Raw genomic sequence first — 13,409 nt, 5'->3', positions numbered from 1 at the left:
ACTTTAGTAATAGCCAGAAATCTTTACCGTATCTGGTCGTAGCGGCAGTCCCGAAAGCGTTGTTAATCATAGGCTTCCTTTGCCCTAGTAAGCTTACTGCTTGAAAATGCAATCACTTTCATGCTGTTGTTATCAACATCACGAATAACTTGACATGTTGTGCCCGTCTTGTTCACAACAATGATCCTGTGTTAGACGATAGTATACCATTCTAACGTCGAGGGGCTTTGCTCTTAACTGGTTACAACCACGTACATCGTATTTTTGACCGAAATATATACAACACGGTCCTGCATGGTGCAGGGAATGGCAATTGAATCTCAATGTAGACAAGTGTAATGTGCTGCGAATACGCGGAAAGAAAGATCCTTTATCATTTAGCTACAATATAGCAGGTCAGCAAGTGGAAACAGTTAATTCTATAAATTATCTGGGAGTAGGCATCAGGAATGATTTACAATGGAATGATCATACAAAGTTGATTGTCGGTAAAGCAGATGCCAGACTGAGATTCATTGGAATAATCCTAAGGAAATGCAATCCGAAAACAAAGGAAGTAGGTTACAGTACACTTGTTCACCCACTGCTTGAATATTGCTCACCAGTGTGGGATTCGTACCAGATAGGGTTGATCGAAGAAACAGAGAAGATCTAACGGAGAGCAGCGCGCTTCGTTATACGATAATTTAGTAATCGCGAAAGCGTTACGGAGATGATAGATAAATTCCAGTGGAAGACTCTGCAGGAGAGACGCTCAGTAGCGAAGTTATTGTTGAAGTTTCGAGAACATACCTTCACCGAGGAGTCAAGCAGTATATTGCTCCCTCTTACATATATCTCGCGAAGAGGAGGATAAAATCAGAGAGATTAGAGCCCACACATAGGCATACCGACCATCCTTCTTTCTACGAACAATACGAGACTGGAATAGAAGGGCGAACCGATAGAGATACACAAAGTACCCTCCGTCACGCACCGTCAGGTGGCGTGCGGAATATGGATGTAGATGTAGATGTTTGGACGTTTAATAGTTAAAGCACTTTCGAAAATACCTATACGAATAAATATACGTGTTTCAGGTTTCAAATCTCACAAACTCAACAGGTCACTTGTTCCTCTAACAAGATGTTGACGTATTCCATTATTTGGAAAAAAAATTAATTCAGTTTCTGTCTCTCGTGGGTGAACAATAACAATGATTCTCTTCCATGTGACATATGGTAATAACTGCAACACCATGCTGCGCAGCTAATTCGTGTGTACTCCACCACAGACTTTGTAGCTCTGTTTTGCAGTGATTTCAGTGCATAGCAAACTACTGACTAGCCGTTTAGTAGGATGCAGTTCTTTTTAAACACCCAGACAGGTTTCTGAAGATGAAGCGTATTTAGGTATTAGAAACAATAAATTAATAGGAAATTTTGAATGTACTTTCAGAAAAGAAACAGAACGTTAAGGTGACGTCACTGCCGAAACGTCGGTGTGCTCACATTGGACGGAACGTCAGCATAAAGGGTAGGAGATACCTCCGATAAAAAGGGATACGAAAAAGTAGAATGTTGCATTAGGCTTAAGAAACTAGGAATAATAAAATACATTAATGGCCAAAGCAAAATACATAACAGAATACTTTCGACAAAATTTGCATGGTAAGCTGCTGAGAAGTGAGACAACAGGAAGGGGGTCGCCCCCACATTTCAGTGAACGGAAATATATTTCCAACAGATCAGGCAATATTCAAAAGGTAATAAATAATTCCATTTTAATTTGTTAGGAGAATAAATATTCTTAGCCAAGATCGCAATGAAACACTGTATTGTGGATAACCTGTTTCGGTAAACTATGCTACCGTCATCAGATCTTCGTACAGGTAACATAGTTTACCGAAACCAGTTATCCACAATACAGTTTTTTATTGCGATCTTGGCTAAGAAGTTTTTCTTCTCCTAAGGAAGTAAATACACATCGCCCCTTCATACTTAGTATGAGTAAATTAATTCCATTTTAAGTTATCAACTGTGTTTTTTTCCTTCGAAATACCAACAAAATTAAGAAATTATTTTTGCTTCTTCAGTGGAGGTAAATGGGATCATCAGTTTTTACTCTTAATTATGCACAGTCATCGTCGCGCGCAGTATTTTTCCGAGAGGGTGAAATATTATAAAATTATCTATTTTTATATAATTGATTCTGTGTGTTTTAAAAGGCGTAGTGCCCCAGTCACTAAATTTGACAAGAAATATACCAAACTTTTATAACTTCAAACGACTAATATTTTTCCACTTAGTATTTTAAGGCAGACTGCTTTGCCACGTAAACGGTAAGCGTGTTTCAATAGTAATATGTGCAAAGTACACGTCTTTTTATCTTCTAATATTACTATCGTGAATATGGATGCCACCTTTTTGATGCAACGATCTGAAATTACACCTCATACCATTACAGCCGGGGTATCCAAAGAGCATTGAAATAAAACCACAAAATATCCAGAAAAAACCTTATACCAATTCCCATGATCTAAGGCAGAAACTCAAAATTAAGGAACAGCTATAAAAGTTCAGAAAGATTGAGCGAATCCTGTTGTATATCAACAAAGATAACGAACGATAAACGTCACATTAATACTCGTAGAAGTGGAGAAACAAGTACTAAATTTTATAAAAGGCGTATTCAACTTTGATTGCATGTACGACACATTGTTTGTATGTAAAACTTCACTCCTGATCACGTTATTTCATTTACTCCCTCACTTTCACGTTTTCTGTTTTTTTAATGTTACTCGGCGTAGCTAAAGTTGAACAAAATGTGTTTTAAGAGCTATATGTTTTGGGTTGGTAATGTAAAATGTAACCTATCGCCAGCAGAAGAAAGGAGAGAAATCTCCCAAAATCACCCTTAAATTTGCCGGTAGAATCAACAATTGAACTAATGCAATTCTTGTCTGAAGTTTACCGCGTAATTGTGTGCAGCAATGGGAACAGGACTGCAGAATTCGGCAGACTGCATGTGGCGCTGGTCTGCACTCGACGAAGCTTGATGTCTCAGTTTAAGAAGAGACGAGAACTGTTCTGCAATCTGCAGTTCAGTAAAGTAACAAAAACTATTTGTAGAAATTCACGAAAATGCTCGCGTAAATAAATGGCTCTGAGCACTATGGGACTTAACATCTATGGTCATCAGTCCCCTAGAACTTAGAACTACTTAAATCGAACTAACCTAAGGACAGCACACAAACACCCAGTCATCACGAGGCAGAGAGAATCCCTGGCCCCGCCGAGAATCGAACCCGGGAACCCGGGCGTGGGAAGCGAGAACGCTACCGCACGACCACGAGCTGCGGTCAGCGTAAATAAAACTCCCTATCCCGATTCCAGGAGGGGGCAAGCACCCTTCTTGCTTCCCTCCTCCCCCCCTCCTTGTGACGCCTATGTGAACAGTATAGGCAGGTACAGTAGAACTTAAATTACCTTTGCAATAAAAAATGACAAGGAAGACACAAAAGCACAAACTCCACTTCCGCAACTTGAGTGAACGCGACTTCCGTTGTCAGCAGACGGCAACACCGCTATCTCACCCTCCCCCCTACTTTCCCACCAATGTCAACATTTACCCCCAGAAACGTTGACGCTGACGACCTGCGTTAATGATATGTTTTGTGGGCTGTTTTGATGGCCCGTCCTGTCAAGTTTGAATAGACCTAGACAAGAAGGTGGATCTCTGTTTATTATATTATGACGCTACACAAACTAAAAGCGAAACTGTGTTTGAACTTAATGTGTTAATGCCTGAAGAACAAATAATTATAGATCAGTAAATGACTAAAATATTAATTTACTCATCGAAAATCCTGCTGTAGCATCGACAACTTTTATGAAAAAAATCATAATTGCTAAAAATTTCGATCATCTATGTTATTTCAAAGTGAACATCCCTTTCTCTGAACATTACTACTTGTACAGGGCCGGATGAGGTATCTTTAAAAAGGTTTTTTAACCTACTTCTGACACTGCTTTCCGATTTTGCGCTCACTTCCTATTTGCGGAAAATTGTAAGATAAAAGAGAATTTTAACTGTAATAAGTAGAAGGGCGTCATGGATTATCTTATTATAGATATCGTTATATTAGTTTTAAAGTACTTATTAACTGGATAATGGAGTCATGGATGATATCCGTGACCAATGCGGTAATTAATTATCTTTGCCAGTCGCAGAAATTGAATTTTCTGCACGAACATACTTTCCGAAGCGACAAACATAATTTTCATTGCCGACTTGAATTGTGATTACCTATTACTACTACGGCCTAATGAGCTAACTTTAACTGTCAGTGTTAGTCGAGTTTTAGAGGTACAGGTTGTGTGATCCTGCTTACAGCCCGTGACCTCTGCCCGTCGTATAAGCCGGGACAAACATTCCGATTGGTTAGGTTAGTGTTGTTTAACGCCCCGTCGACAACGAGGTCATTAGAGACGGAGCGCTAGCTCGGGTTAGGGAAGGATGGGGAAGGAAATCGGCCGTGCCCTTCGAAAGGAACCATCCCGGCATTTGCCTGAAACGATTTAGGGAAATCACGGAAAACCTAAATCAGGATGGCTGGAGACGGGATTGAACCGTCGTCCTCCCGAATGCGAGTCCAGTGTGCTAACCACTGCGCCACCTCGCTCGGTAAACATTCTGAATGCAAAACACATTTGTGGACCCATGGAAATGTATATACAAGGATGTGTCATAAATTCGTGATTATTATTTCACTTCGTTCGGTTCTTTTTAAAGATGTTTTCTCTTCATTCCCACAACTACCCTTATCCCAATGGCTATACTTATTCCAAAACTGTCATTATTTAAAACTATACAAGTGCGAAAGTTTCGCGCGGGTCCCCCGGTTGTTACTAATAATCATCAGACACAAGTACTGTAGTTTCTCAATAGTAGTGCGTGTGTGGATATTGAGTATATTTGAACCTACTAAGGAGACTGCCCTCACTACGCTTGTCCGTCCGCTTTTAGAATACTGCTGCCCAGTGTGTGATCCTTACCAGGTAGGACTGACGGAGTACATCGTAAAAGTTACAAAAAAGACAGCATGTTTTGTGTTATCGCGAAATATGGGAGAGAGTGTCACAGAAATGATACAGTATTTGGGCTGGAAATAATTAACAGAAAGGCGTTTTTCGTTGCAACGGAATCTTCTCACGAAATTCCAATCACCGACTTTCTCCTCCGAATGCGAAAATATTTTGTTGACACTGACCTACATAGGGAGGAACGATCAGCACGATAAAATAAGGGAAATCAGAGCTCGTACGGAGAGATATAGGTGTTCATTCTTTCCGCGCGCTATACGAGATTGGAATAACAGGTGGTTCGATGAACCCTCTGCCAGGCACTTAAATGTGATTTGCAGAGTATCCATGTAGATGTAGGTATAGATGTAGATGAATAAACGAGAGGCTCCGGTAGAGGACAATTATACAAGCAATTAATTCTAATAAATGTACACCGTTCGTCCAAAATGTTCCGGGAATGGTTTTATTCCTGGCTTACAAGCGACGTCAGCGCAGTAACTACGGTGGTAGCTTGAACTAACAACTGTAAATAACGGAAGTGCAGTTGATCAGTCAGTTGTGAGTAGGTTGTGTCAACGTTGTCGTGTCACAAATCGCAGTGGAGCTACCTCTCTAAACCAAGTGTTCAAGATATTCTCCAGAATGTTTTGAAGAAGAGAAAAGTTTGTGCGAAGTTTATCCCGCACACCTTGACCCTCGAACGAAAACAATGACGCGTGCACAAATGCCGCGACTTGATGGAAACGCAAAGCGCGGACAGTTCTTTCCTGGGTGGGGTGGGGGGTGGGGGTGGTGGGGGAAGTCACGGTGGAGAGCCTTGTCGCTATCAGTGCGATCCTCCCACAAAACAACAAACTGCAGAAATTCACGTGAAGTGGTCAACGTTTTGACGATATAACCGACATTTACGCCAATGCGACGCGCTTGTTGAACAGCATCCCAATGAAGGACTTGTCTGAAAGTTTGATGCGGATGTATAAACGTTCTGCGCGTTGTACTCAAGTACGGGTAGGGAGAGGGGAGTTGGGGAGGGAGACTTTGTGGAACACCTGGAAGCATTAAAACCACCATCTCAACTTTCTTCTATTTCTTACTAATGCGGTCTCGAAACTTTTCCGCTGATGTTGTAAGTCCGGAAACCAGTGGCTTTCTCGATACGACGTATTACGACATAGCACGCTACATGAACACCTTATAAGCGAGGATTCAGGCTGCAGATATGCAATTGAGGATACTCTCATTACGACAAGCATTCCACGTGGCCACGGTTCCTGTGGAGGTAGGCATAGATGCCCGTACACGTTCAAAACTCTCAGGTGTGTTCCGGATGAATTGACAACCAGTGACAATGTACTCCGGAGGTCATCGACACTAAAACAGGGCTGGAATACACTGAAGCTTTTAAATATCCCCCCCCCCCCCCCCCACACACACACACACATAAATCCAACGGGATGGCTTGGTAGGTCTACTGACGAGCCACAACCGATACATCTTTTTCGAAACGCTATTCACCAGTACTTACTTACCTGTTGGTATCCGGGATGATGACAGAATCAAATGAGGGCCGTTTATCTCTTTGAAAGTTACTCCTCACTTGTATTTCGAGAAGATTAGACATTGGTAGTGTTGTAAAACTGGCATGACTGCAATTGTGCATAGCTGCATCATATAGGGAAAACACTTGCTCGCAGAGCCATGTTAGGTTGATTTGCTTGTTTCGCTGTCTTCTTTTCGCGCATTTCGTTTGTACCTATAATAGACAAATACGCTGTAACATTATGTAGGCGTATATTGTTCCATTCCATTCTAAATAATGTTAAAAAAAAAGAACTCATAACTATGTGGAACTGTAACATTGTCCCTATTGGGTATCTTGCATAAAGTTGGATGGGTGGAATTTTAACATTGTCCGTATTTGTTATGTTGTATAAAGATGGATGGAACATCATGTGTATATCTACACAGCTACCGAAATCGAAAAACTGCTTGTGTCTGATGATGTTTACTAGCAGTCGAAACTCTTAAAGACAGCAAAAGTTTTCATAGCATCTGACAGTGGCACAGTCTGATTTTCGATAAATATATGCTAGCAGCGCGGCACCAACAACTGAAAATAGTAATTTGTTATTTATTTATAAATGAAGAATAATCTATTTATAGGTCTGTGCTATTTGTCCTCGTGCAGTAGACTTTGACTCAAGTTGCACTTGTAGTCGTGTATCACCAAATTGCCAAACGCTTTTCTGAAATCTGCGACTGATTGCAATCATTTCGCTAATATTTTTTTCCGTTTTCTGTTGTTCCTCTGTTACTTCAAAATTCATGGGGGTATTTGTCGTCTTTGCAACTAAACGAAAGGCAGTTTTGTTTTTTCCATACGCGTTTCGCTTCATTTACTTATGAAGCATATCCAGTGGCCTGCACTATATATATATATATATATATATATATATATATATATATATATATATATATATATATATATCACTGTCCTGTTTTTCAGGTGTGGGCGAGAATACGCCGAAAACCGGTCATCTGGAGTATGAAGACCTAGAGAACTCATCTACAGGATGGAACACTTGAGCTGATAACATTGGAAATCGTAAGTAACACGAAACGATGATCCAATCTCACGAAACTTGTGCTGCAACAGTTGTTTCTAACCTGAAAATCACGAGAGCGACATGAGGAAACGTAACATATTAATACAGCTGTAACAAATACGTAATGCATTTGTTATATACATAAAAACAAGCATGTATTACGCGCCGCTGGATAAGTTTCATACGTAAAACAAACGAAACGCGTATGGCAAAAAACAAACTTCCTTTCATTTAGTTGCTAACACGGAACATCTCCACCAACTTTTTTAAAAGCATGTCGCAATGATATGCTCGGTACACAGCATAGAGTTTGTTTTTGTTAAAAATTGCTGCACGTGGCGGAAGAACGGTTCAGAACCAATGAATCGGCAACACTGCGATCGTAATAAATGAATTAAAATCGAGACTGGAAATGCATTTTTCAAGTGAAGTCGCCAACTAGGCATCATTAGTGTCACTTGTGCACCAGACAAACCTACCAAGAAGAGTAGTCTATTAATAAGCAAGTAGTTGACAGCATTGTCTATCAAACCATTCTGGAATGGAATTTTTGTTGCGTAGAGCTGACAATGAAAAGGGGTCAGGGAAGCCCAAAGGAGAAGTTAAATTCACAGACGGCCCGAAAGTGCCGCAGAGGCAAGAGGCCGTTTCTCACATCGGAGATAAGCTGCCGGGCGGTAAAACAATCGTGGCAAGGTGTTGTGTGCTGAGAGTATAATGCCCCGGCAATCTTACCGCCGCTATCAGATCGCGCCCGGGGGGAAGAACGGACGCAGCCGAGCCGCTGTCTCGCCGGAACGCTTCTAAAGTATCATTACACGCGTGGCGGAGGACACTGCTCTTCCTTTTTCTTTTCGCCACTCCGATAAATATTAAAGGTAAAAGACAGGGGCCGGCACGCCATCCTTCTTCTCAATAGCGGGTTTCTCGAGTAAAACACACTGCGTACACGCTACACACGCTGGCGCACTCTGCGGGCGGATGCGCCGGCTGTGAAATACGGCCGAGAGATGCCCGCCGACGATACACGACGCTCCCGCCATGTTGACGGAGCTTCACGCGGCAGCCGCCGCACCGCGCTGCCGTCGCAGAAGAGAAGTTGCAGATTTTGTGAGGCTCACGAGCGGAGTAATTAGGCGCGTTAGCGGCGCGAATTAAGGAGGTGCGAAGTTCGGACGGCAGTCTCGGACGTGCCGAGAGGCGGGGCTGGCGGCGGAGCACGTGGCGCAGGTCACGCACGGCGCGGGACTGCCAACGAAATTAAAGCTAGCGCCAAGCGGAGCTCCGCCCCCGCGCCGGCAGTGGGAGTGGTGTAAATAGGAGGAGGAGCGGCCACCCCGTAGCGCTAAGTGGCGGCGGGCCAATGGCGCCGCGCCATTAGCGGCTCATCAGGGGCAGGGCGAGAGGTAATGGGCCAATCGGGGACGAGTAGCGGGACGGGTGGAGGGGGCAGGACGGAGGCGGTGGCGCGGCGGGGCCGTCAGTCGCGGACGGGCGCGCAAAACGAGCAGCACGGCAGCTCCTCGCACAGCTGCGCGTATCGGCGTGGACCCGCAATTCGCCCGGAATCATGCGCCCGCTCTCCAGCTAGTGGTGTGTTCTCGCGACTGGTACCGATGGGTGCGTACGTGTTCAGTGCGGCGTGCAGTTGAAGCGGCATTCTGTACGGTGAACTGGCAGTGTGCGAGCTGTGGACACGGAGCGGCGTAGCATGCGGGAGCGGTGCTGAAGGCCGTACGGAGAGTAGAGCTCGGCCCGAGTCGTCCCGTTCCGCGGCCATGATGCCTCTCGCACCGACGCCAGTGGTGGCCGTGCCGTCCAAGCCCAAGATCGGCTTCAGCATCGACAGCATCGTCGGCGGCGGAACGACGCACCACCACCAGCAGCAGCAACAGCAGCAGCAGCCGGCGAGCCCGGCCGGCTCGTCGCCCGGCCACGGCGGCGTCGGAGACGGCGGCGGGGGCGGCAGCTCGGCGTCGCCACCCCCGCGCTTCGGGCGCTCCGCGTCGCCGGCCACGTCGTCGCCGGCGTCGGCGGGCGCATCGCCCGCGCCCTCGCCGCCCGCGCCGCCCCCGCAGCTGGTGCGGCCGAGCGCGCTGGCGCCCGCGGGCCTCGAGGGCCTCAAGACGCTGTACCTGGAGCCGCACCTGCACGCCCACGGCCACGGCCACGGCCACGGGCACGGCCACCCGCACGGGCACGCGCCGCCACCCCCGCACCACCCGCTGGCGCTGGCCGCGGCGCACTTCCAGGCGGCCGGGCTGGCGGCGGCGCTGGCGCACCACGGCCAGCACCACGGCCACCAGCCGGGGCCGCCGCCGCCGCCCCCGCACCTCGCCGCGCCGCACCACCCACCCGCCGTGCCGCCCCGCGACACCTACCCGCTCTACCCCTGGCTGCTGTCCAGGCACGGCCGCATCTTCCCGCACCGCTTCCCCGCAGGTACCGTCCGCCGCAGTGTCGCCACAACTTGTCTCGTATTACGTAGATAGCCGCCAAGAATGAACATGTGCTTTCCGGATACGACTCTCCTGTACGAGTGACGTGTATGACACCAGTACAAGTGCGATGTGTTCCTAACACCTGACAGGACGTTTCTGGCCCAGCAGAACCTCTCAGCGTCTTCCAACAGAGTGTGGGACGCCAGCTGTGACTGTATCATTACGTAGTAGGGATGACACCATCGGCTTTGTGTTTGTTTGCAAAATAATTTTATCTGCTGCCAGTCACGATTTTATTTTCATTTCTTTCTTACACGACCCGTTTCAAAGCGTGTTTCTCGTGTACAGGTATTTATCCTATTTGTGTGAATTTTTTCGATGTAAAACTTCCTGGCAGATTGAAACTGTGTGTCGGACCGAGACTCAAACTCGGGACCGTTGCCTTTCGCGGGCAAGTGCTCTACCAACTGAGCTACCCAATCAGTTGGTAGAGCACTTGCCCGCGAAAGGCAAAGGTCCCGAGTTCGAGTCTCGGTCAGGCACACAGTTTCAATCTGCCAGGAAGTTTTATTATCAGCGCACACTCCGCTGTAGAGTGGAAATCTCATTCTTTTTTCGATGTGTCACATGCTGCACGTTCCTCTTGCCTGGAATATACCGGGTGATCAAAAAGTCAGTATAAAGTTGAAAACTGAATAAATCACGGAATAATGTAGATAGAGAGGTACAAATTGACACACATGCTTGGAATGACTTGGGGTTGTATCAGAACAAAAAAAATACAAACGTTCAAAAAATGTCCGACAGATGTCGCTTCATGATCAGAACAGCAATAATTAGCGTAACAAAGTAAGAGAAAGCAAAGATGATGTTCTTTACAGGAAATGCTCAATATGTCCATCATTCCTCAACAATAGCTGTAGTCTAGGAATAATGTTGTGAACAGCACTGTAAAGCATGTCCGGAGTTATGGCGAGGCATTGGCGTCGGATGTTGTCTTTCAGCATCCCTAGAGATATCGGTCGATCACGATACACTTGCGACTTCAGGTAACCCCAAAGCCAATAATCGCACGGACTGAGGTCTGGGGACCTGGGAGGCCAAGCATGACTAAAGTGGCGGCTGAGCACACGATCATCACCAAACGACACGCGCAAGAGATCTTTCACGCGCCTAGCAATAGTTTTTTTTTGTTCTAATAAAACCCCATGTCATTCCAAGCATGTGTGTAAATTTTTACCTCTCTATCTACATTATTCCGTGGTTTATTCAGTTTTCAAATTTACACTGACTTTTTTATCACCCGGTATAAACACACTCAGTTTTGTAATATTAATGATTGATCTCATGTCGTCCGTGTTGGACTGTCGTAAGGAACTGGGCCTGTGTATGACAATAAATGTTGAAATAAAACAATTATCTCCACCAGACACTCTTCTTATGTCATCCCAATCTCATCTTCAGGTGGAACAATCATATTGTCTTTTCTTTTTTTTTTTTTTTTTTTTGCTAGCTGAATGAAGCCAGTTGTTTGTTGTTTTTTCTTATCTGTTCAAAAGGTTATAACAGGCAATTGTTTACGTAATATTGCACTAGAATTATGAATTTTAAACAGTGATAGAGCTACAATCTGTTGCAGAGCACAGGACCCTGCGGTTCGTCATAGATATACATTTTTAACTTAATTAACCGACGACCCACGGGGTTCTCTGCACTGGAATAAATTGTAAGTAACGCTATAACCATTTAAAATTTATGATACTGATGCCATATTACGCTAATAATGAACCTGTTACGCGTATTTGTACCAAAATGAAACCACAAGAAACAACTGGTCGTATCCAGCTAGCAAAAATGTAACATAATATCATTGTTCCACCTAAAGATGAGAGTTTAACTTCTCGAAACGCATATTGGAATGAAATAAAAAGACTGACAGACGCTGATAATTGTTTTATTTGAACCTTTGATAATCGATCTGAAATAATTTTATTTATGTTTTTACTGTAGTAAGTAAACGTTTCTTCCTCCACATTCACTATTAACTCTACGGAAAGATCGATCACTAATTACGGAATTGGGCATTCTTATACAGCACGGTGACACAAAATTGTAGCACCTCACACATCGAAACTATCACGCATAAATGACATAATACACGAAAACGTTTTTGAAACTAGGACCTACGTCCCTAAACTTGTTGTGCACGAAATAAATGAAAATAAAATCGGGACTTGCAGCAGAAGGATTTGTTGCTTAAACAAAACCATTGTTTATTTAAATTCGCAGGCATTAATCGACATTTTCTAATGGATAAAATGAAAAAGTCCTCATTTTGTTTGCAGTCGATTTCGGTGTTACATTACACTATCTTCAGACCCCTCTATCATACCATGCCATGTGGCTACTTGGTAATCACCATTGTACTTCTCGTAGACTGTCTATAAAATGAATGTCCGCTATGCTGAACATCAGAAGTAGGAATAAGAAAGTTCAGTGTAGTGAACGCCAATTTTTTCTATCCCCTGCTGGAATGACTACCCGGTATTCACATGAACACCTGGTATCATAGAGGGGCCTAAAGATAGTGCATTGTAACACCGAAATCGATTGCATATAAATTAAGACCTAGAAAATACAGCTAAAGGTATCATCCCTTCTACATAAGTTCACTAATATGTAGTCTGAGTTCATTATTTTCACTTCTGCACTTGTATCGAATCTGAATAGTCGAACGCAACAGACACGCAAACGTGTTGTAGGTTTAGGTACACGGGATTCTGTAAGTTTTTGGACAGAGTATGACCATGACAATTAGGACCAATCTTTTTTCGTTCAGAAGTTCTTCCATTCGTATGATATATGATGGTCGTTGATGACCGAAACTCGAACATTCTCTCTCTCCCTCTCTCTCTCTCTGTGTATGTGTGATTCATTTTTTATTTTCGTCTGCAATTACTTCGTCGTGAACGTTACGTTAAACTCTATCTCTTTTTTCTTTCTCTTTCTTACACCACCCTACTGTTCTGCCAAATACAAGCGGGTAACCTCTACTGTACTGGTTTGGCCGTCAGTTGTAACGGGAAGGAAAGTACCGCACACAATCGTTTATAATATGCCATTCAGTCTAGACAAGCGCTTCGGCCTGTTAATGTGTTATCTGATGTATAAATCAGTTGTTTTCCCGCATTCTATAATTTTTATACAAGTAATACATTACACTGATCTACATACAATGGATCGTGATTGGACGCGTGTCCTGTAATTAATATCATTCTCATACCAGAAGGTGGTCT

General features: G+C 44.2%; 1 protein-coding gene across 1 annotated transcript in view; it reads left to right on the top strand.

Annotated features, from left to right (window-relative positions):
• Nucleotides 1-9,169: 9,169 nt before the first annotated feature.
• The window catches only part of LOC126252696 (homeobox protein EMX1-like), a 336,851-nt gene continuing 332,611 nt past the window's right edge, over nucleotides 9,170-13,409 (top strand). The window contains exon 1 of the mRNA XM_049953599.1: nucleotides 9,170-10,114. Within this exon, the coding sequence (XP_049809556.1) occupies nucleotides 9,451-10,114 (664 nt within the window). The 5' untranslated portion in view covers nucleotides 9,170-9,450. The remainder of the gene's footprint in view (nucleotides 10,115-13,409) is intronic.

This window comes from Schistocerca nitens, chromosome 4 (assembly GCF_023898315.1).
Source record: "Schistocerca nitens isolate TAMUIC-IGC-003100 chromosome 4, iqSchNite1.1, whole genome shotgun sequence".
NCBI classification, from domain to species: Eukaryota; Metazoa; Arthropoda; class Insecta; order Orthoptera; family Acrididae; genus Schistocerca; species Schistocerca nitens.
The sequence above is the reverse complement of the archived record's forward strand: the minus strand, read 5'-3'. Positions and strand labels throughout refer to the sequence as shown.